The 25,033-nt window shown below is 42.9% G+C and overlaps 1 protein-coding gene across 3 annotated transcripts in view; it reads left to right on the forward strand.

Annotated features, from left to right (window-relative positions):
- LOC119979296 (SEC23 interacting protein) overlaps nt 1-25,033 on the forward strand; it is a 153,111-nt gene that overhangs the window by 29,773 nt on the left and 98,305 nt on the right. For all 3 annotated transcript variants that reach the window (XR_005463696.1, XM_038821347.1, XM_038821346.1), the window contains exons 6-11: nt 1,240-1,360; nt 1,790-1,879; nt 6,876-7,017; nt 8,908-9,116; nt 14,277-14,395; nt 24,251-24,406. Coding sequence is in view for 2 of the 3 variants with exons in the window: in XM_038821347.1 (XP_038677275.1) it covers nt 1,240-1,360; nt 1,790-1,879; nt 6,876-7,017; nt 8,908-9,116; nt 14,277-14,395; nt 24,251-24,406 (837 nt within the window). In the remaining variant the exon portion in view is untranslated. The remainder of the gene's footprint in view (nt 1-1,239; nt 1,361-1,789; nt 1,880-6,875; nt 7,018-8,907; nt 9,117-14,276; nt 14,396-24,250; nt 24,407-25,033) is intronic.

The following is a 25,033-nucleotide window of genomic DNA, read 5'->3' on the forward strand; positions in this document are numbered from 1 at the left end:
GCAGCTCCCCAGCTCTCGGCATCTGTCGCAGCAGCTGATGGGCCCAATCAATCACCGGGTCCTTCTCTCAGACACCCTCCTCGCCCAGCTTCGCGAACATCCTCCACGTAGTCCATGGCACTCTTTCCCTCCAACCCCTCCAGCAGTCCTATGATTCTTAGGTTCTGCCGCCTGGGCTGATTCTTCTAATTGTCCACCTTTGCCGTCAACACCTTACAGGCCTCTTCCAACATTGCCACTTCAGCCTCCAATGAAACAATCTGGTCGCTGTGATCAGATACCGTCCTTTCCACCTCTCAGATCGTCGCACTTTGCAAATCTAAACGCTTCTCCATCTGTTTCAAAGTCCCATGCAGAGGGGCTACTGCTCTGTCAATCACCTTGGACCAGTCCTCTTGCATTTCTTGCTGATGGTGGCTTAACCCCCTTGATGAATTTCATTAACTGCTCCACAAACAGTGGGGTAGGTGATGACAACACCCCCAACTCTGCCATGCTCTCAGTTACTGTACCACGTGGATTCTCCACCTCCTGTGCCAAGACTTTACTCGACTTTGCCAGGTGTTGCAACCTGCTGACATTCCACTGAAGCAAAACCAACTCCCTCCACTTATTTTGCACTTTTCACAAAGTGCCCGTTAACCGGGTAGAAAGGACCAAAATCGAAGCCTCCAAGCAGGAGCCACCTTGTGTGTGACCCATCAGTTCGGGGCTGCCACCGAAGTCGTGAACACCAATGTATAATGAGTACATGCAAATACAAAAATATTTACATGAAATTGATCTGGAATGAGTTAAATGTCACAACTTGCCATGGTGGGATTTTAACTGGTCCAAGACCCCAGCTATTAACCTACAACAACATTTAAGGCACTATTTAGGTGGATTGGCCATGCTAAATTGCCCTTAATGTCCAAAATTGCCCTTAGTGTTGAGTGGGGTTACTGGGTTATGGGGATAGGGTGGAATCCTGGCTGAAGTAGGGTGCTCTTTCCAAGAGCCGGTGCAGATTCAATGGGCCTAATGGCCTCCTTCTGTACTGTAAATTCTATGAAATTTTCAGGAGCAAAGAAATATTGAGCTGTGCTATTATGAAAAGTGTTTGTGTTTCTTAATTGTTTTTACTTCCACTTGTTTATACGGATTCTATTTTAAACCTTGTTTTTATGGTTACCAGCTTTCCCAATAATAATATATTTTTAAAAAAGGTATAATTCAAGATGGTACTCTTGCTTCTAGGTCATAGTTCAGTTTCAGGCTTCCTCACAACCAGATGAATGGGGAACAACACCGGATGGACAGACTAGGCCCAGAGTGGTCAAACGTGGGATTGATGATGACCATGACGAGATTCCTGAAGGTATGAGCCTGATCACAAATCCATATCTCTATATGAGTGAATGGCATCAGTTTTAAAAAAATTGGTATGAATAAATAAATTTGAACTTCCAGTGCCAAAGAAAAGCTTTGCTAAGTGTTTTTTGGTACATCGTAAAGCTAATGACTGACTTCCTCAGTGTTTTCTTCATACTAAACAAATACAATGATGACCTGCCTGCAGCCATCTCATTGCTCAGAGATCTTTCGTTATTGCTGATTCCCTATAAAATTGACTTTTTAACCAGTTAAACTTTCTCTGTATTGAATAAATACTTGGGATCTTGCTATACACCAGCTATCACTACCTTTTTGAGTCATACTTTTTATATGAAAGTTTTGAGAAATTTCTCACAATGTTGAGGAAGGTTAAAATTTCTAATTGGTCAGCAATTTATTTTTATTAACCTAGGTGAGCTGCCACCGGTTAATCATCTGGTGTTCATGGTACATGGAATTGGACCTGTATGTGACCTACGTTTCAGAAGCATTGTTGAATGTGGTAGGTCTGTTTGATTAAGTTTTTCTTTCTGATATTTTGCAAATTTGTGATTGATGTTTTACAATATTTACAGAAAGTCTGCAGACAATATAGAGAGTCTAGTCATGGAACTCGCGGTCCATTGCCATTTTAACCTTCTAGTTGCAGAAATATTTTGGTGTTTTGTGAGATTTAACCAATTGAAAGGATATTTCAACAGATAAGTGGAAAAATAGTTCAGGGATGGGGAGAATGTTTTGTGAATACATAGAGCCCAGTATCCATGTGTCTCTGAAACTAATGGAGGGAGGACACAAGAAAGTTAATTGAAAATCTTTTCTCCAATCTTCATTCCTCATCTATGTATAGGGCCATGATTCCAATACTTAGATTTCAGATTTATTAATTGAAACCTATTCTGCCCTTTTTTAAAAAAAACGTTTGTCAGGCATCGTACTTTTCGTAACTAAGTTTTACTTTTAGGTTAATCAGATTTATACTGTTAGGATCTCGGACAAGAGCCCAACAATTTTTAATTTGTAGACTGTAAGCAAATGTTATTGCACCACAGAAGTGATAACACTGGCCATAAGGTATCTTTTATGGTAAAACAAATTTAATTTAATCACAGAATTAACAACGTTAGCAACAAAAAATAGCTTTACATTTAACAATTGCAACAGTTCTCAAGTAAAAGAAGAAACTTTAACTTGCCTCCAAAGCCTGCCACTATATTCCAATTAAGCAAACCAATATATATAGAAAATATCACTTATGAATGAAGTTAACAACCATGGTTTTACTTTTCTCTCTGCAGAATCTTTGGAGAGAGAAACTTTCAGGACCAAACTGAAACAGCTCTGTTCAGACTAGAGTTCTCAGACCTACTATCTCTTCATATCACATATACCGAAAGCATAAGGCATTCTTCTCTTTCTTCTTTCAAAATGTCCCTTGACTTGTTTCGCCAGAACCAATCATAAATTATCTACACCACAAGGGTCCTTCAAACAAAGTAAATGGTTCTCAAGATCTATCAGCAGAACATTTCACCTAAAAATCAATGATTACCTCACTTTAACAAATCTTAATCACTGCTCTTGCAGTCATATTGCCTGTATACATCTTAATCCAGGTTTTAATAACATTACCGCAAAGAAATATAAAATATGACAATTTATTAGTTCGTAACAGTGCTTACAGCAGTTTTTGATATTTGAAGTTGTACAATATATATCGCTAAATTAAGCTTTTAACATTGCTCTATCACTGTGGAGATTTATATGGTAATTAATATTGCAATGATCATGGCAATTATTCTCATCTTAATAATGAAGGGCAGCCCTCTTCTCCCACTGGGGTGATTCTGAAATTGCATCCTAAGCTTCTTCCCCAAAGAGTCTCCCTATTTGATTTTGGTCAGCAGACTATTAAACCTTTATTTTATTCTCTACTTCACAATGTTGCACCACAGACTCCATTTACCGGACATTGTACAGCTTTACTTATGTACATCAAACATACAGAATGTTTCTGTTTATCACAATTAACATCAGTCTTATCTTTTTCTTTTCTGAAGTTGCACTTGTTATGTTAGAGTTTCAACTTCCCAAATTATTTTCTCACCATTTAATTTTTCCATGTACAAAACCCTCCCAACATCAACCTAAACATCACAGCAATATTATATTTAGCCATTTGGTGGCAGTGTGACATAGAAGATAGCATTATATGAACATTTAATCACAAAAATAATTGTAAATTCCCATTGGCAGAACAACAGATGAAAACTTTGAGAGAAGATGTAATTAATTTTATTTAAGAAAGTTTTGTTAAAGCTGGGCAATTTGTTGAGTGTCAAAAATAATATTTTCGGTGATAAAGTGTCAAGTAGGCTCTGTTGCTCATACTCTTGCCTCTGAGTCAAAGGCTCATGGGTATAAACACCGTTGTACATAACCTGAGATTGCATCTGATTGCAGTATCAAGAGAATGCTGCATTGAAACGAGTTTAATCTTTTGGGTGAGATATTAAGCGGAGATCCCACCTATCAGCTTAGATGGATTTAACATATCCCATTCCACTATTTTTGAAGCAAAAGAGTGTCCTGGTCAACGTTCTTCCTCTACCATCCACAGCAAAAAGAGATTATTTGACTGTCATTCATTGATTTGCTGCTCATGGGATTGTGATGTACCTGGTCTGACCGAGCTTAATAAATTGATCTGTTGACTATAAAGTACTTTGGGGTGAATAAAGTGCTTTATCAGCCCAAATCATAATTTTAAATTTGTTTTAGTTCATAATGAAATTACTTAGTTTTGGAATTTACTTTTACATTGTCCCGAACCAATCTAACTATCTCTCTCTCTCTCTCGCTCTCTATTGTAGCTGAATGCTTTATTGAAAAGAAAATTTGTTGAATTATATGAATGTATTCTACTTTCCAGTAAACCACACGGCCACTTGTAAGCATTTGAGTGCATATGCCAGTTTTGCTACCAGGAGTAGGTTGGAGAATTTAGAGTTCTTCTTGGTGCAAAAGAGATTGAGGAGTGATTTGTTAGTGATGTACAAGATTATCACAATTATTACAGCACAGAGGAGGCCATTTTGTCCATTGTGTCTGCACCAGCTCTCCAAACGAGCATCTTAGTGCCACTCCCCAGCCTTTTCCCCATACTCAAGGATATTTTTTTCTATTCTAGTTATCATCTAATGCCCTTATAATGCCTTAATTGAACCTGCCTCCACCACACTCCCAGGCAGTGTATTCCAGACCCGAACCACTCGTGTGAACAAGTTTATTCTCACCTCACATTTGCTTCTTTTGCAAATCACCTTAAATCTGTGCCCTCTTGTTCTTGATCCTTTTGCAAGGTAGACCAGTTTCTCCCGATTTACTGTGTCGAGCCTCATCATAATTTTCACATCCCTATCGAATCTTCTCTCCGCCTTCTCTCCAAGGCGAACAGATCCAACTTCTCCAATCTATTATTTTCCCTTCCTTGGAACCATACTTGTAAACCTTTTCAGTACTCTCTCCAATGCATTTACGTCCTACCTATAGTGTGGCACCCAGGAGTGTACACAATATTCCAGCTGAGGGCTACACTGTCTTCTTCACAGTTCACAATACTTCAAATAGTTTTGTATCATCCACAACCGTTGAAACTTGCCCTGCACACCAAGGCTTAGGTCATTAATATATATCAGGAAAATCAAGGGTCCCAATACCAACCCGTGGGGAACATCACTGCGCACCTCCAGCCTGAAAAGTATCCAATGAGCATTACTCTCTGCTTCCCATTAGTCAGCCACGTTGCTACTTTCTCTTTTATTCCATGAACTATGAGGGGCATAGATAGAATAGACAGGGTGAAACCTTTCCCCTTGGTGGGGGAGATCAGTCACCAGGGAGCATAGGTTTAAGATAAGGGGCAGGATGGTTCAGAGGGGATGTGGTAGGAGTCTGGAACTCACTGCCTGAAAGGGTGATGACGGCAGAAAGCTTAATATTTAAGAAGTATTTAGATGTGCATTTGTGATATCAAGGCATACAAGGCTATGGGCCAAGTGCTGGAAAATGGGATGAGAATACTTAGGTCGTTTTTGAACAGCGCAGACATGATAGGCTGAAGGGACTTTTCTGTGCTGTAGATCTCTATGACTCTATAACTTCTCTCACATGTCTGCTGTGTGGCACTGAATCAGACGCCTTCTAAAAGTCCAAGTCTCCCAGAGCAACAACATTACCTGCACTGACACTTTCTGTTACCTCCTCAAAAACGCTCCCAAGTTAGTTAAACATGACATCCCTTTAAAAGCCTGTGCTGGCTCTTCCTTATCAACCCATATTTTTCCATATGACTACTAATTGTTTCTAGAAGCTTGCCCATTACTAATGTTAAACTGACTTGACTGTAATTGCGGGAGCTATCCGTATAACCTTTTTTGAACAAGCTTAAATAAGGTGCACAGGGCAGCACCATGGCGCAATGGTTAGCACTGCCGCCTCATGGCGCCGAGCTCCTAGGTTCGATCCCGGCTCTGGGTTACTGTCCATGTGGAGTTTGCACATTCTCCTTGTGTTTGCGTGGGTTTCGCCCCCACAACCCAAAGATGTGCAGGGTAGGTGGGTTGGCCGCGCTAAATTGCCGCTTAATTTGGAAAAAACTAATTGGGTACTCTAAATTTATATTTTTTAAAAATACAGTGCACAAATAAAAACAGAAAATACTGGACAGTCTCAGCAATTCTGACAGCATCTGTGGAGAGAAAAGGGAGTTAAAGTTTCAAGTCTGGATGGCTCTTTATCAAAGCTTTGACAAAGAGTAATCCAGACTTGAAACGTTAGCTCCCTTTTCTCTCCACAGATGCTGTCAGACCTGCTGAGATTGTCCAGTATTTTCGACTTTGTTTCAGATTCTAGCATCCGCAGTAATTTGTTTTTAGAAGATACACAAAACTTGTTTCCATTAGCTGATGCTACAAGGACTAAGTGACAGGGATTTCTGGTTTTAGGCTAGGAATTCGGTAGCGGGGGGGGGGGTTGACATTGTGAGAAAGAACCTTTTTATGCAGCGAGTGGTAAATGATTTTGATGGACCTCACTGCTGACGAAGGTGATGGAAGCAAAAATGATCAATGAGTTCAAAAAGAATTTGGATGGGCATTTGAGGGAAATTAAAGTTGCTGGGCTCTCCAGAGACCAACATGGATACAATGGTCAGAATGGCCTGTGCCATGTTGTAATACGGGGTTCTGAGGAGAATTATTTCTATCAAATAATTTTGCATTCCTGTACAAAATTGAGTAAATACTTCGATGTTAGATGTAATCTCATTGTAACCGTGAATCACATCTTTTTTTCTCCCCATGCCCAATCTAATTTTTTTGGGTAAAATATAATTACCTTGTCCTTAAAAGATTTTTCATTAGAATGGTTCTTTCTTGAGGCTAATTGTAGAATGTTGATGCAAATATTAATAGACAATTTTGAACTCTGCTTTGCAGTTGATGACTTCAGAAATGTTTCACTGAAATTACTGCACACGCACTTTAAAAAAGCAGTGGATGAGAAAAAAATCACAAGGGTTGAATTCCTTCCTGTGCATTGGCACAGTGCTCTTCATGGAGATGCTACTGGAGTAGACAGGTATGTTTTTCCTTTCTGTTAGGAAAAAATGTTTGTGTCTAAATTGAATTTTAAAGCTGTTTACGCAAACTGAGCTACACCATGCAAAATCTGTAAAAGAGCATCTTTATTATAATGTAGCATGTTCGGTATTTAAAGAAAAGTTTATCGAAAAATAATCTTTATTAGTGTCACAGGTAGGCTTAGATTAACACTGCAACAAAATCTCTGAAAAGCCCCCAGTCGCCACACTCCGGCACCTGTTCAGTTACACCCAGGGAGAATTCAGAATGTCCAATCCGCCTAACCTGCACATCTTTGGGCTGTGGGGGGAAACCGAAGCACCCGGAGGAAACCCAAGCAGACATGGGGAAAACGTGCCGACTCCGTCGTGACCCAAGTGAGGAACCGAACCTGGGACCCTGCGCTGTGAAGCAACAGTGCGAATCACTGTGCTACTTGCTGCCCTATCTGTTTATAGCTTTAGAATTTTTAGATCAAAGACCAATCCAATGAAATATTTAAATATAAGATGGGGATTAGAGAAAATTTCAGGATCAATAAAATCGAGGCCTGCGACATTGATAGGGGGAGGACTTCCTTCTCCTTGCTTCATTAAATGTCCTCACCAGCAGTGGGCTCAATATCTCTGAAAATTTCTTATAGAATTCCACCGAGTAGCTGTCAGGCCCCGGGGCTTTGCTCGACTGCATGCCCTCCAGTCCATCGATTATTTCCTCGATCTCAATTGGGGCTCCCATCCCTTCCACCAGGTCCTCACCTACCCTCGGAAACCTCAACTGATCCAAAAACTGCCTCATTCCCTCCACCCCAGCCGGGAGTTCCGACTCATATAATTTACTGTAAAAGTCCTTAAACACCTCATTCACCCTCACTGTGTCCAGGACAGTATTCCCACCTCTACTCTTTACTCTCCTTATCTCCCTGGCCGCCTCCCTTTTTCTGAGCTGGTGCGCTAACATTCTGCTTGCCTTTTTCCCCGTACTCATAAACCGCCCCCCTCGCCTTCCTCAACTGTTCCACCGCTTTCCCTGTAGTCAGCAGTCCAAACTCTGCCTGTAACCTCCACCACTTCCTCCGTAGCCCCTCGCCCGGGGCCTCCGAGTATCCTCTGTCTACCTGGAGTATCTCCTCCGCTAACCTAGCCCTCTCAGCCCGTTCCACCTTTTCTCTGTGGGCCCGTATTGAGATTAATTCCATCTGACCACTGCCTTCAAAGCTTCCCAAACCGTCGCTAGAGACCTCTCCCCCAACCCCCGCGTATCATTTGATTCCAGGTAGTTCTGGATGGACGTGTTCACCCGCCCACAGATCGCTTCGTCCACTATCAATCCCACATCCAGTCTCCACAGCAGACGTTGCCCTCTATCCACTCTAGCCCGGAGATCCACCCAATGTGGGGCATCATCCGACACTGAGATTGCCGAGTACTCCGTATCCACCACCCCGGGTATTAGCGCCCTGCACAAAACAAAAAAGTCAATGCGAGAGTATACCTTGTGGACACGGGAGAAAAAAGAAAACTCCTTCGCCCTTGGCCATGCAACCCTCCATGGGTCTACCCCCCCCCCCCCCCCCCCCCCCCCCATTCAATTCCTTTGCCGCAGCAGGCCTCCTCCCTGTCCTGGATTTTGACCGGTCTAATTCCGGATCAATGACTGTGTTCAAATCTCCTCTCATAAATATTTGTCAAATGGTTAACTTCTGTCCTGAAAAGTCAATATAATTCTATGTAAAATAATTTAGATCATAATTTGAATATATCTACTGTAAAACTTTGTTCTGGTTTCGGTTTTGACGTTGTATTTTCATTGATTCAGAGATATATTGTGGAATGTTACCCTTTCCCCATGAGACTTTAATTGACTTGTTTTCCTGTTGTTATATCAGACGTATGAAGAGAATCACATTACCAAGTATAGGCCGCTTGCGTCACTTTACCAATGAGACACTATTGGACATCTTCTTCTACAACAGCCCTGCATACTGTCAGATGATTGTGGATAAAGTGGTTGCAGAAATCAATCGACTATATGCTCTCTTCTTGAGTCGAAACCCTAATTTTAAAGGAGGCGTTTCCCTGACAGGACACAGTCTTGGTAATAAGTGCTAATATTTGAATGACTAGTCAATTATTATGATAATTCTCTCAGCTACTTTGGAGCACAAAATAGAAGGTCATGTCACTACTATGTTTCTCATCAGAAAAATTATGCTGTCTCTCGGGGGCTCATTTTTTGAGGTGCGTGAGAGAGCTGGAAAACCCTGGGGGAGACTTTGGGGGGTGTTTGAGAGGCTGAGGATGTTTTGAAACACTGCCACTGCTTCTGGGTATTTTTATTTACATGATTACATTTTGGGAAAGGCCACCAGTGTTGTAGCTTAAAAAATCCTGCAAGTGCCTGAAATACATGAGCTTTTCAAGGGGTTTTCGGGAGCTCTTGGAAAAAGTTGTTTTGTGGCATCCAAGTCTGCTATGCTCTCATACTTTTGTTATTTCTCCTTTCATGCTTTCTGATGCATGTATGTCCTTTCTAGTGTATATACTGATTCTCTCCTCTGCCCTCTCCGTCTGGTCAAACCTCTCTCAGGCCCCACACACTCTGGCACCCACCAGCCCCTTCTGGCTAACTTAGATTCCTCCCCTTGTCTCTCCCTCTCTTTATTGCTCAGGGCACCCTACTCTGGGATTTGCATCAGCCGTCTCAGCCCACGTTTGCTTCTTCCCTTGGGCTCTCCCTGTCATTTTCTCTCTGTCCCTCTCTCTAAGAAGTCTTACAACACCAGGTTGAAGTCCGGCAGGTTTGTTTTGAATCACCAGCTTTTGGAGCGCAGCTCCTTCATCAGGTGAATGCTCGGTGAATCTCTGTGCATGCCTCTGTCTCTTTGTGCAGGCCGAGGTAACAGTGATCACTATCCTCAGCGCTATCAATTAAGAATCTGCTATTGCTGCCAAGGTGATGAGCAAGTAGCTGCGTCATAGGATACAGCTTCTGGTTTATTAAAGAAAAGATCCTGCGACTGAGCTAAAGTGCACTTTGTGATTGAGAGACCTTTTATTTCAATGAGAAAATTACGAAAGGTATAATTTCATCAAAAAAACCCAAAAGAATTTGCAAGCAAGCACTTTATTTCAGAAACACTCTGTCTCTCTGTGCATGCCTCTGTCTCTCTGTGCATGCCTCTGTCTCTCTGTGCATGCCTCTGTCTCTCTGTGCATGCCTCTGTCTCTCTGTGCATGCCTCTGTCTCTCTGTGCATGCCCCTGTCTCTCAGTGCATGCCTCTGTCTCTCTGTGCATGCCTCTGTCTCTCTGCATGCGCTGTCTGTCTGTGCATACCCCTGTCTCTCTGTGCATGCCTCTGTCTCTCTGTGCATGCCTCTGTCTCTCTGTGCATGCCCCTGTCTCTCAGTGCATGCCTCTGTCTCTCTGTGCATGCCTCTGTCTCTCTGCATGCGCTGTCTGTCTGTGCATACCCCTGTCTCTCTGTGCATGCCTCTGTCTCTCTGTGCATGCCTCTGTCTCTCTGTGCATGCCTCTGTCTCTCTGTGCATGCCTCTGTCTCTCTGTGCATGCCCCTGTCTCTCAGTGCATGCCTCTGTCTCTCTGTGCATGCCTCTGTCTCTCTGTGCATGCCTCTGTCTCTCTGTGCATGCCTCTGTCTCTCTGTGCATGCCTCTGTCTCTCTATGCATGCCTCTGTCTCTCTGTGCATGCCTCTGTCTCTCTGTGCATGCCCCTGTCTCTCTGTGCATGCCTCTGTCTCTCTGTGCATGCGCTGTCTCTCAGTGCATGCCTCTGTCTCTCAGTGCATGCCTCTGTCTCTCTGTGCATGCCTCTGTCTCTCTGCATGCGCTGTCTCTCTGTGCATGCCTCTGTCTCTCTGTGCATGCCTCTGTCTCTCTGTGCATGCCTCTGTCTCTCTGTGCATGCCCTTGTCTCTCTGTGCATGCCTCTGTGTCTCTGTGCATGCCCCTGTCTCTCTGTGCGTCTGCCTCCGTCTCTCTCTGTGCGTCTGCCTCCGTCTCTCTGTGCATCTGCCTCCGTCTCTCTGTGCGTCTGCCTCCGCCTCGCTGTGCGTCTGCCTCCGCCTCGCTGTGCGTCTGCCTCCGCCTCGCTGTGCGTCTGCCTCCGCCTCGCTGTGCGTCTGCCTCCGCCTCGCTGTGCGTCTGCCTCCGCCTCGCTGTGCGTCTGCCTCCGCCTCGCTGTGCGTCTGCCTCCGTCTCGCTGTGCGTCTGCCTCCGTCTCGCTGTGCGTCTGCCTCCGTCTCGCTGTGCGTCTGCCTCCGTCTCGCTGTGCGTCTGCCTCCGTCTCGCTGTGCGTCTGCCTCCTTCTCGCTGTGCGTCTGCCTCCGTCTCTCCGTGCGTCTGCCTCCGTCTCTCTGTGCATCTGCCTCTGTCTCTCACACTGCGGGCGCACCGCTCTGTTTCTCACACTGGGGGCGCACGGCTCTGTCACACTGGGGGCGCACGGCTCTGTTTGTCACACTGGGGGCGCACGGCTCTGTTTGTCACACTGGGGGCGCACGGCTTTGTTTCTCTCACTAGGGCGCATGGCTCTGTTTCTTGCACTGGGGGCATGCGCCCCTTTCTCTCGCACTCTTGCGGGTGCGAGCCTCTGTCTCTCTCTCCCCCTATGGGCGGGCACCTTTGTCTTTCTCTGTGGGTGCGCACCTCTGTCTCTCTCTCTCCCTGTGGGCATGCACCTCTGTCTGTCTCTCTCTCCCTATGGGCGCGGGCCTCTGTCTGTCTCTCTCTCTCTGGGCACGTGCTTCTGTCTCTCCCTGTGGGCGCGCGCCTCTGTCTCTCCCTGTGGGCGCACGCGCCGCACTCTCTCTCCCTCTCTCCCTGTGGGCATGCACCTCTGTCTGTCTCTCTCTGTCTCTCCCTGTGGGCGCACGCGCCGCGCTCTCTCTCCCTCTCTCCCTGTGGGCATGCACCTCTGTCTGTCTCTCTCTGTCTCTCACTGTGGACGCGTGCCTCTGTGTCACGCTCTCACTGTTGGCACGCATCTGAGTCTGCCTCTGTCTCACTCTCTCTCTCGCTCTCTTTCGCTCTCTCTCGCTCTCTCTCGCTCTCTCTCTCGCTCTCTCTCTCGCTCTCTCTCTCGCTCTCTCTCTCGCTCTCTCTCTCGCTCTCTCTCTCGCTCTCTCTCTCGCTCTCTCTCTCGCTCTCTCTCTCGCTCTCTCTCTCGCTCTCTCTCTCGCTCTCTCTCTCTCTCTCTCTCTCTCACTGTGGGTATGCACCTCTCTCTCTCTCCTGTGGGCACGCGCCACTGTCTCCCTCTCTCTCGCTCCTGTGGGCACGTGGTCCTCCCCATGTACAATTCCAGATACCGTTCTGTGATATTTTTGTTGCTGAAACATATTCCACAAAGTGCTGAAATGCCATCATCTTTTTTCATTCTAATCAAATTGTCCCACTTTGTATGAGAGTGGATCAGGCATTTTGGCATTTATTGTTTGTACTCTTTTTGACGTCGGCAGTGTGTTTTGCCTCAGCACCTTTTGAATGAAAACTGCTGCAAAGTTCCCAGTGCATTGTTAGTTACTGTAAAAATGATAACCTTTGCTGATGCTTGCTCCTAATGTCAAACCATGCCTGTGGTACCAGAACGTGCAATTTAGAAATGATTAGAGGAACTGGTTGAGGTGGATACAGTGAGAGCTTTAGAATGAGCAGTGGACAATGAATAATATCAAAACAGGAAGAGAATTGATATTTTGGATAATGCTTCAATAAAGTAGTTGAGTACTTTACCTGTCTAGATACTTGATCCCTTTGTTGTTTAGCACTGATCACGTGGCGTTTTTATGTATCTCTTTCTTGTGGCTGAATTCTTTGTGCTATTTTTTTGAAACTTCTGTTCAGAGGGTTGAATGTCAAGTACTGCAACATTTATGGATTAATCTGAATTTAAGGCAAATCAAATTGTTCCTCGGCATTGCCACAGCAGTCCTCACTGCTAATATCTAATAAATCCCAGGGGCAGATTACATCTCTACTCCTTGGCTCTTGAAAACATAGGCTTTACTGCTTACATTTTATTGAATTGGTGACAGTTTTACAAAAAACAGCGAATATTGTGCTCCAAAAAGGGCACAAACGCTACATAGAAGAAATGTTTTAATGAAGGAATGGTTTAAAGACTAGGCTGGTAATTTGTTATTGCCATGTTGTCAGAGTAATTTATTTTGTTGTGTGTTAAGTACATATTAGATCATTGAGAATACGCTTTTGAAATATGCTTTCATTTAAACCTAATTTTGAAGTTCATCTCACTTTCTGGCTTGATTCATTGCATCATCAGGCAGCTTTGTTCATTCGCAGATAGTGACCAACACTTTGTAAATACTTCCTTTAAAAAAAATTGCCTGCAACCAATGTGTCTACTTTATATTGGGAGTCGAGCTGTTCAATGAATCTTGGTGCTATATGTTTTTGCTGCATAATTCATATGAATTATAGGTTATTAGAGAACTTTTCGAGGCAGAGTAATGGAAACTGATTTGGGAACACTAGGGAAAATGCAATCCTTAGCTGTTGATTGTTGGTGTAAAAGACAATCAGGTTAATTTAGTGTTCCTGGTTTAGTTAGCTTTTTGAAGTTACTGCGCTACAACATTTTATGCTTCATTTTTGTACCACTTAAGTTATTTATTTAAATGGCTTTAAAAACTAATGAGATCCTTTTTAAGGCTGGCTACACTTTTACAGTTGTGTGGATACAAAGATTATGCTGCAATCTTTCTGAGGAAACTTTTATTTATCTGACATACTGAGTTCCAAGGAGGCAAACACCTGTTGTGTAAATCTGGAAAAACAGAATTGGTTTACACTGTGTTTGTTTTAATGGTGCTCATTTATATTAATCAACAGAGGATTTAGTTTTCCACTCGCAATCTAGTAGATCTCAAAACAAAGAGCAAAATATGTATGGAAAGAATAATCCAGTTGAATTGTTCAGAGGATACAAATTCCAAGAGTGACATTAAAGCTGATGGGTTAGTCATTTGAACCATGAAATTCAGTATTAGGTTAAAATTCCCACATTAATGTGGAGCTGCACCTCTGACTATAAGGAATCCACTGTTCCTCACATAGCACAAAATAATAGATGCAGCTATTCTTAAAATCAGCCATTATTAATTGATTTATACTTGTAAATATACTTGGGACGATTCCTCACTCTTCAATAAAATAAAGTGTCTCCAGGAAAATTTTGTTAAAGAAATGTACATCACTTTTAATTTGTCCATAGGTTCTCTGATCCTTTTTGATTTGTTGGCCAGTCAGACGGGCTGCTCTTCCCCTGGCGATCCCACTCCATTAGCATCTAATGGGACTGTGAAAGATCCTGTAATCCCAGAAGAGACTCAGGTACAGTAATATGCAAAACAATTGACCAATTATTGAGCAGATGTGTAAAATCTGTGAACACGGTTTTTCTGGGGACAAAATCCCAAATTAGCATTTTTGAACACTGTGTGATATCTAATTCTTGGCATGCTTTAAAAAGAAATAAAATGAGACTGCAAGGGTTTATTTGAAAGACAGCTAGCTTTGGAGATTTTCATTATTTTGATACCAGTCTTAACAGCTTTGGAGTGCCTTTTTTTCTACAACGCCCAAGGAAAGGCCTTTTAGTCCATGTTAGGAGGAAAAAGAGCATTCCCAGGAGGAAGGAAAAATAGCACACCAGGATTGGTATCAAAATAATGAAAATCTCCAAAACTAGCTGTCTTTCAAATTTTTGGACAATAACTGTTAAAGCTATAATACTTAGAAAGCAAAGTATTTGTTGAATCCAATTTTTTTACGTTGAAATTGAAATGTAACTACAGTAAACGTTTCAAGAAGAAAAACATAAGCTTTGCTGTTTACATATTTTGCCTTTATGTATCATGCTTTGTGAATTGTAGTATATAGTTTGGTTGTTCATATGCTTTGTCATGGAGCAACTATTATTGGTGAGTAAGTGGAGGAGAGGTAGATATTTCGATTCCAAATCATTGAATCAAAATTTACACTCAATTTATGGTGAAAATACTGGGTTTTAAAAACCATGAGAAGAGACGCTGTCACATTTATCCTTCCTTTTTAAACAAATAAATGGCTATTTATGAAGCACTTTATTTTCAGAATATATCTTTAAAATTTTTTGCTTTGTAAATCTCAGTAGACTAATGGGTTTCTTTTTATCCACTGGTTAACATGGAGCCGCCATGCTTATCATCTTCCAAGAAGCTACTGAACAATCAGCAAGCTTTCTCTTTGCTCAATGTGGAGTCCACAAGCTAACCCCCCACTTGTGAGTCTGTAGAGACTTGCTTGGTATTTATACATCATATTGTCTACATTAGTGTTGTTTAAATGTTTATCATTTCGCTAGTTATTTAAATTATATATGTAATATATCTCTTCAACAAATACTCTTCCAAATTTAGTAACAGTCACAATTAAAGCCTGCTTTTTGTCACAGTGCCATCGCCACATGGATTCTCCCAGTGGATCAGCAATCATTGTGCTTTTCTGTATTTTCCCGGAGAATGACTGTTCACTCACTAACAAGGGTTTGGCATCCATGAATATAAAACCAAAACAATGAAGTTGCTGGAATTCTGAAGTACAAACCGATAATTCTGGAAATACCCAATTGGTCTGGGAACATCTGTAGAGAAAGAAAGAGTCAGCGTTTCAGGTCAGTGACCTTTCATTAGTTTAGATGAAAGGTCATCAGGTTGAAATATTAACTCTGTTACTCCCTCCACATATGCTGCCAGACCAGGTGAGCATTTCCAGCATTTTCTGTTTTGCTGGCCACTTAATTGCTTTGACTTTCTGGCTTCAATTGAACCTTAACTCATGGGGGTCATGATATCTTGCCCCTACCAAGTCTACTCATTTAATCACCTGCGAAATTCAAATCAACCCACAGTGGCCATGTCACACGTTATTCAAACTATATCCCCTCTACTCCATTGATACCCTCTCCTTCTTCGAGTACCTCACTTTGTTATATCTCTTGTGCCGCTTAAAAGTCCGAGTGGTTAACCTCTCCACAAGCTATTCCTTGGCTTTACCCCTCAACCATCTCATTAAAGAGATCTCCATGTTTTGTGACCATAGCAAATGTTTTTTGTTGAGCAAGCCAGATACCAGAAATAAATAAATTTAGAGTACCCAATTATTTTCTTTTCCAATTAAGGGGCAATTTAGCATGGCCAAAACACCTACCCTGAACCTCTTTGGGTTGTGGGGGTGAAACCCACGCAAACACGGGGAGAATGTGCAAACTCCACACGGACAGTGACGCGGGGCTGGGATCGGACCCGGGTCCTCAGTGCCGTCGGCAGCAGTGCTAACCACTGCACCACCGTGCCGCCCCTGTCCTACTGATCATAACACTTTTTTTGTATTTTGAAAATGATGAGGAAAAGCTACTGTTCACAAAAACATAGAACTCCAGTCAGACCTTTAGGATTTTAAAAATTAAAAGATTTACTAACAAGAAAAAAAACTTAAGCACACAAAATTCATGTTACATAGTTGAAACTGTTACAGAACAACCTTCCCCTCAAACAATACTTGGTCAGAACACACAAGTAAACTATCTTTTTCACGACAACTCCCTTTATAGATTTTTAACTATACAAATCCAGTAATATTATCCAAGGTAAACAACTGCTAACACTTCAATAAGAGTATACCACATGATCCCTTAAGCCCTTCCACTCTGTTCTGGAAATCCAAAAGGAAGGTTCAGAAACAGTTGACTTTATGAAAAGAAATATTTTTCTGGCTGACTGAATAGTTGATTCAAATTCACAACTTTCACACCTTCTCTCAAGACGGATCTGATTTCAAAACATCTCCCAAGCACAGCCACACAATTCTGCTAGACCTCTTCCCTTACATATCTTTTCTCCCTTTCATTTCAGATTCCATTTTCCTCAAACATATCTTTGAACTCAACTTTCCCAAATATGAAATGAAATGAAAATCGCTTGTGTCACAAGTAGACGTCAAATGAAGTTACTGTGAAAACCCCTAGTCGCCACATTCCGGCGCCTGTTCCGTGAGGCTGGTACGGGAATTGAACCATGCTGCTGGCCTGCCTTGGTCTGCTTTCAAAGCCAGCGATTTAAAATCTTTTAGGTTTTGTCATCTCTTTTGAATCAATAAAATTTAATGTACCTTTGGAAGCTGCAAAAATGCCTTGCCACTTGGAATTTCTTTTAAAATTGAAAAGTTATGTCCTTACTTATCTCATATTGCAAATTTTAAACTGAACCTCGTTAATTGTAAATCGACCTCATTATAACTTGTCATGATAATTGCATGAATCTTACACCTTTATCCTTGTATCTTCCACCTCTCACAGACAAGTTGTCTCTATTAAATTTTGGTCATTTTAATTAATCATGGACTCATACAGCCTTTTTTACAGAACAGCACCATATTCCCAAATATATATTTTTTAAAATAACATCCATCATCCTTCCTGCTCCTTCCACTTGCATTTTGTCCACCTCTACTCAATCGTCAAATTTCTCATTGCCCACCCCTCCCTAGCCTGCATCCACATCTTTCTCTTTCTTTCTTAACTCCTCTCGAGCTCTCTCTGAGCTCATTTCATTTATGTCACCCACCTCTCCATCCCGAAACACATTTCCGCCAGAATGATCAATTCTGACACGTCTCCGATACATCAAATTTAAGAACCTCATCCTCTTACTAGTATTCATCCCCCACCATCTGGCCTGGGTTTGTGAAATCCTACCAACTGTCCTGGCTTGAGACAATTCACACGTCTTTAACCTGGGGTTACCCCTACCTCTGGATCTGTAAAGACTCAATTACCTGCAAATGCTCGCATTCTAAGCATTGTCTGGCATCTTTGAATTTGTCTATATATATATATATGTTTCTGGAGCATACCTCTTCATTCACCTGAGGAAGCAGTGCTCCGAAAGCTAGTGTTTGAAATAAACCTGTTGGACTTTAACCTGGTTTGTGAGACTTCTTACTGTGCTCACCCCAGTCCAACGCCGGCATCTCCACATCATTGCTGGTATCGCTGTAACGTCCTGCAGCCCCACAACCCCTAACAAAACCCTATATTCTAGAATTCCCTCTTGAATACCTCTCTGCTCCCTCCACATTCTCCTCCTTTATGACCCTTCTTAAAACCCAAATATTTCACCAACATTTGGACGCCCCGTTTCTCTTCTCACTTCTCTTATGATGTTTTTTTTTGTACTTTTTTCTATTAAAGTTTTTTCCATTTTTACAAACAACACAATAAATCCTCAGAATTGGTACAGCGCCGCATAAGTGTCTCCCCATTCATGAATATAGAAAAATACATGAGAACAACAATGCAGTTGGTTAAGCTTAATCATTAAACTTGGTGCCTCTGTATGTACCAACTGTAATGATATGTATACATGTAGATAACTAAAGAGTTAATTATAACATCTAGCTGTAACACGACTACTAGAGGGCACCACTAGATCCCACTGTAAGTATCAGCTCCCAGAGGATCTTGGTCTCTTTTAATCCAGAAGTGACTAGACAGCAGTAATGTATGATAGATAGGTCACAGCATAGTTAGCACGTGTAGCTTTGCATCAGTTAATGCATTAATATTTAATTACTTGATTACTAGTGATAGTTCTGTAGAGTGTCGAACTCAATTATAATTAATCCTTTCTTAATAAATTAGTTTGCTTTAAGTTGAAGACTCGTGGTTTCCTCAGGATCACACCATCAGACCTTCTGGATATATAGCAACTAGTAACAATACATCTTACTGAACCCAGTAATATAACACCAACAGATAACTAGAGAAAGAGAGAAGATGAGACGGCTATGACAATGTAGTAAAATCGGACACACCTTTCCATGTAGTGAGTGCTTGCACAGCCACAAGCATAAACGATAAGATCTCCACGTCGCGTTCAGGTGTGCACCAAAGCATATCTACCCCCAACTTTAATAATACTAGAGGCATCAATATCACTGTGACATCCTTTACTCGGATACAAGACCTGCCTGTACCTTTGCAGGAACCAGTCAACGATTATTTAACCCCAAAGTAACAAAGAAAGACCTGCAGAAAATATTTGCGAGGATGTGTGTTCTTTATTTTTAAATTTAGAGTACCCAATTCATTTTTTTCCAATTAAGGGGCAATTTAGCATGGCCAATCCACCTAGCCTGCACATCTTTGGGTTGTGGGGGCGAAACCCACGCAAACATGGGGAGAATATGCAAACTCCATACGGACAGTGACCCAGATCCGGGATCGAACCTGGGACCTTGGCGCCGTGAGGCAGCAGAGCTACTCACTGCACCACCGTGCTGCCCCTGAGGATGTGTTCGAAGAGGATATTTTACTGATAGCCACAAGTTGGAACAAATCCCCAAATTCCAGCATAATACAAAACGATCATCATTCCACACATTTCTACAAAGAAGACCAACAAATATTCAAACAGTTGGGTCAGATTCTAATAATTATGGTCAGTGGCTCCCAACACACTAACAATGACAGGATAAAAAGATACTTCCAAGAACAAAGGATCCCCAGATAACAGGATATAGCCATGAGCACATGGTCCCATGGTGCAAGCTCCTCAAAACATGGGTTGGCATGTGTGCGTTCATATACAGGAGCCAACAAACCAAAGATACCCACAACATGCCAGGACTCGCTGCACAACTGACTTCGCTCCTCTCTAGCCACATCTGAGGAACTGCTCCAGCCCGTCAACAGTAGGCTTACATTAACACTGCAATGGTGTTACTGTGAAAATCTCCTAGCCACACTCCGGCGCCTGTTCGGATACACTGAGGGAGAATTCAGAATGTCCAATTCACCTAACAGGACATCTTTCAGGACTTATGGGTGGAAACATGGGAGAGCATGCAGACTTGGCTCAGACAGCGACCTAAGCCAGGAATCGAAGCTGGGTCCCTTGTGCTGTGAAGCAACAGTGCTAACCACTATGCTTTACACCATCCGCCTCCAGGGAAAACCCACCAACGAGGGGAAGAAGAATTGCAAGGCACCCACCAACTGGGTATCTAATGAGGGGTACGATCCTCCCCTCCCCTCCCCGCCCCTTAAACCGGTAAAGGGAATCCCCAACAAAGCCCCCACAAAATAACAAATTGGGGCCTGTATCAGGGTTCTACCTACCCAAATCATGAAAGGAAACGGCAGTTGCCTGACAACTCCAGAGACCTAGGTTCAATACCAGCCTTGGGTAACTGTGTGGAGTTTGCACTTTCTCCCTGTGTTGGCATGGAGCACCCTGGGTTTCCTCCGGGTGTTCCGGTTTCCTCCCACAGTCCAAAGATGTGCAGATTAGATGGGTTGGCCATGCTAAATTGACACTTTGGGTCCAAAGGTTAGGTGGGGTTACGGGGATAGGGTAGAGGCGTGGGCTAAAGTAATGGCCACTTTCCAAGGACCAGTGAAGACTCGATGGGCCAAATGGCCTTTTCTGCACTCTAAATTCGATGACAAATAGGGAAAACTAGGATTAGCCAAAGAATGTCAGACAAAGTCTAGACAGTCTTTTGCAAAGAGGATACGAGGACAGGACAGCATAGCCTCATTGAAAACAGGACACTGCCTCCTCAGGGGAGCCCAGGCCTCAAGACCGAGGGCAATCTGGAAGTCTCTATATAAGATTGCTTTAGATGAGGATGCCTAACTTCCCTCATCCAGCCTACCTTCGAACCGAAGAAAGACTCCAACAAAACTGATCCACAGCATTCACTCCCATTCAAATCCCGCAGCCTACAACCCTCGCCAGTGGAACCCGATCTCGAGAAGGAGGGCAGACCAGGTGCCCTCAAAAAGGGTCAACTCCGGGAAGGATAACCTACTCCACCACCCAACATACCCTCCTTCCGACCACAGTTACACCTGCCTTAACCTACCTGATCAGGCGACCACTGCCACTATACACGCAGCCAAGCAAATATTGAAAAAGACCAGCCAATCCAGGATTAACCAGACCCAGGCGCCAATACGCACTTGCCCCGACTCCAACAACTTCAGATATGACAACCACAAAGAAAAATCATGAGGAACCCAATCCTCTCTCGGATACGTGATCCGTCCGGACCTGCATAGGAGATAAGCACATATTACATAAGCCCAAAATAAAAAAAATACAAAAGAAAAGGCGACACAGGCAGTTGTAACTGGGGGAATTCCTCACCCATAATGAGGACTTCAATGGCCAAACCGACCCCCTCTACTCCAAACCATCCACCCGCCACTATGCCGTGGCGCACCTCAATAAACAAAATGTGAGGTACCTAAAATGTACTCCCTCTTTGTAAATGCAAGGATTGCAGCACATATTTTAAAAATAGCAAAACTAGGTAAATACTGCACAAACCTCATGTCACATTATTAACTTAGTATGTTTTTGCCAGCATAACAGGCGACAACTGTCTGTGTTCATATTGTACATCCTTGTCAGGAAAAAAGACAATAACATAATAACAGGGGAATAATCACAATGGGATAAAGTTCAGGATTCTTTACGTACTGCAAGATAGTATCACCTTCCACAGAGGTTGAAACGGCCAAATTCATGACAGGATCGGCGAGCAGCGTTCCTCTGTTAGTTCGGCTCTTCCCGCTGGGGCTTCGGTTTCTCACTACCTGGGCTTCGGGATGACGACATGGCAGCAGCGTTCAGTGTCCCTCCAGAGTTCCATCGAAGCCCTTGTGCCTCTGCCATGTGGTCATACCGAAGCCCAGCCCTCAGCGGGAGGCGCCAGCCCAACATATCCAGCTGCCTCCAACCCTTCTTGACGAACATAGAAGACAGGACAGCATAAGGCCAGTGTTCGGGGACTCCGACTGGCCCCTTACCTCGAAGACCAGCTACAGTGTGCACCGTCAAACTCAAAATACCCTATCTTCAAATCTAGATTGTCAGTGCATGGCAGCCAACTCTCAAATTCAACCAGGAATTCATCTCCAGCTCTCCTCAGAAGACTGTATAAACAAACACCCTCTGTCCGACCCATCTCCCCGAATCGAACAGGATATTTTACATACCGTGCAAGAGGATTTCCATGGACTGAAGCCGGGCACCCACAAAGGAGACTGCGCTGTCAAGTGACAGGATTCTCGCCTCCACTTCAACTATTCTCTCAAGGATATCTCGCAATTCATCAATGTGAGCACCAACAACCTGCACCGTGGTCCATCGTCCACAACATCGTTAACAATGGCCGCCAAAGCTCAGGCAAGCTGGGCCCCACCCTAGCTGCCTCAGACCGCCTCAATCAAAACAAAGATTTTTGACAACTCTGCTCCCCATCGCCAAAATCTAGCCAGGATCCTCCAGGGACATAGCACAGGGCATAGACACCAGGAACAAATAATTATGAGTTGTGCATCGAGATTTTAAAAAAAGGATAAGAAGATGAGTTGTGCCAAAGCTCGCGCTCACATCACATAACCCCGTAGTTTTTTTTCCACTTTGCCTCTTTAAGCATCTTGATGTTTTACTAGAGTACGGTTATATATAAATGTTTAGGCACAGGTTAACAGAGTCAACTGCAAATTAACAAGACAAAATTTCACAGTTTCCCAGTGGAGTACAGGTAAGCTACCTGCTTGCTGAGTTAGTAGCAGTCTACTGTTCAGGCATTTTCTTGAATTTATTTGGAGCCTGTTGGGAAGAATTCCAGACCTTTTATTGGCAGGTCTTCTTTTCCATGCTGAACCATCAATGCCTCGTTTGATGCTAGATCACAAAATCTATTTTTATATTGAGTTGATTTGGTTCGAAACTTCTCATCCTTATGAGCTGAGGGAACTGTTGTCTTGCAGTATTTGTGACACTGCTCTTATTCAGGTCAAACTTAATGAATTACTGTTACACCCCTGAGTCTAATCTTTCTAATCGCTATCGTTCAAAGTACCAACTTGAAGATATTTAGTACATGTATTCCCTGCTTTACATTTATATCTCAGCAATATGAGTAACAGCGGAAAATGATGTCCTCCTGATCAAAAATTACTTTAACAAAATACCACATATGGCTGCTATTCTCTTAAACAATCTTTTTTTTAAATTAAGGGGCAATTTAGCGTGGCCAGTCTACCCTGTGCATCTTTGCGTTGTGGGGGTGAGACCCACGCAGACACGGAGAGAATGTGCAAACTCCACACGGATACTGACCCGGGGCAGGGATTGAACCCGAGTCCTCGCCGCCATGAGGCAGCAGCGCTAACCACTGCGCCACCGTGCCGTCCTTCCCTTAACCAATCTTATTTGAATAAATAATTCTCTCTGCACCCAAGTTTCTTTTTTTTTAAATGTCCCAAGGTTGTGGTGACTGGGGGGCATTGGTTTGGAGTCTCGTGGGGTGGGGGTCACCTAGTTTTGAGAGATTTAGTCTCGCTCTGCCACATTGTGTAGTGAGAGAACTAACACAGTCTGTGATGCCCCTTGATGGAAATTGGAATTGCTGTGCCTTTCAGGATTTTTTTGTTTGCTCCTGCTAACAGCAAACGTGAGCAGCATGAGTTATGGTGCAGGTCAGGGGTTAGACAACAGAGTCCATGATATGCGGGATGTGAGGATGATATTTGCAGGACCTGGAGGATTTTATGGCATAGGTGTGCATGCAGAAACTGATGGTAGGGTGGCAGGAGTTTGAGAAATTAACTTTGTCCAAAGTACAATAATATTGTTTGATCTACTACGTCAACACACTGTGGAACCATTGGACTACAGCCCTGATCTTATCAAATCCTAACTAATGTAATTTTAGTGCCTTTCTAAATAGTCTTTATACTTTTTTTACTTAGATATATGGGTAAAGGGAGCAAGGCTTTTATTTTACAATCTACCTAAATCGACTGACGTTTCTGTCAAATACATGATGCCGCAATCTCGGATTGGAAATATTTTTCTTTTTCAGAAATCAATATGAAGACAGGACCTCTGTTATTAGAATCCGAAAAATAAACACACAAAGCAGTTCTCAAAATTCCAAAGATCTCTTGATGATTAAGTGCACTGTGTAACACACTTAACTGAAAAAGAAAACATTTCTCCCTTGGTGTTTTAATTTTATATGTTGAATTTGGATAGGCAAAGTTTTTCCTAGGTGCATTGGCTTCAATTCGTTTTAGCTAAAATCAACAGAGTATTAAGTGTGAACTTGTGCCTGTTTGCAATTCAGACAGTGAATCAGAATTGCCAAGACCCTGATGATTTTGAGGACTTGAAGGATGAACAAGAAGATGAATTCCTGACATTGCTGCAAGCATTAGAGTCACTTGGTCTCTGTGAGTATCTTGGCACTCTGGAAAAGGAAGAAATCGACATGGAGTCACTGGTAAGGATTTTTCAGCCTCAATTCAGTGCACTCAAAAGGGTATATTCAGCAGTATTATAGTGCACTTTCTAATTAGCTACTTTTAGAATAAAAGAAAAATACTGCAGATGTTGGAAATCTGAAATTAAAACAGGAAAAACTCAGGTCTGACATCATCTGTGGTTAGAGAAACAGAATTTAGGCATTCAGTCCATATGATTAGAATCTTCTTCAAAGACTCTGTTTTTTGGAGGGGAGATGGTTATATGATGTTTATATTATATTTTTGGCAACTTGACCTTTGTGGCAATGTGGACTAATACCTGAAGTGTTCGGACTATTTTCTTCAAAGAGCTCATTTGTGATTTCAATGAATAAATTGTATATAATACTGGCCAGATCTCCCTGTCTGTAGATCACCGCAGACATGGTGTACAACCATGGAAGTCCCAACTTGCTGACCTCCATGGGAATTGCTTGGGAAATTGAACTTCCAATTGTCAATTCCCCAGCTCCCCGCGACTCTCTGACTCTGAACTGGAGTCGGAGACCTCAGACCGTTCAGTTACCCAGAAAACGTTAGACAGATTGAAACCTTGTTCCGTTCCTGGATGATGACACGACTAACAGCCCCCTTCCCACCATATT

The sequence above is a fragment of the Scyliorhinus canicula genome, chromosome 16 (assembly GCF_902713615.1).
Source record: "Scyliorhinus canicula chromosome 16, sScyCan1.1, whole genome shotgun sequence".
Classification (NCBI taxonomy): Eukaryota; Metazoa; Chordata; class Chondrichthyes; order Carcharhiniformes; family Scyliorhinidae; genus Scyliorhinus; species Scyliorhinus canicula.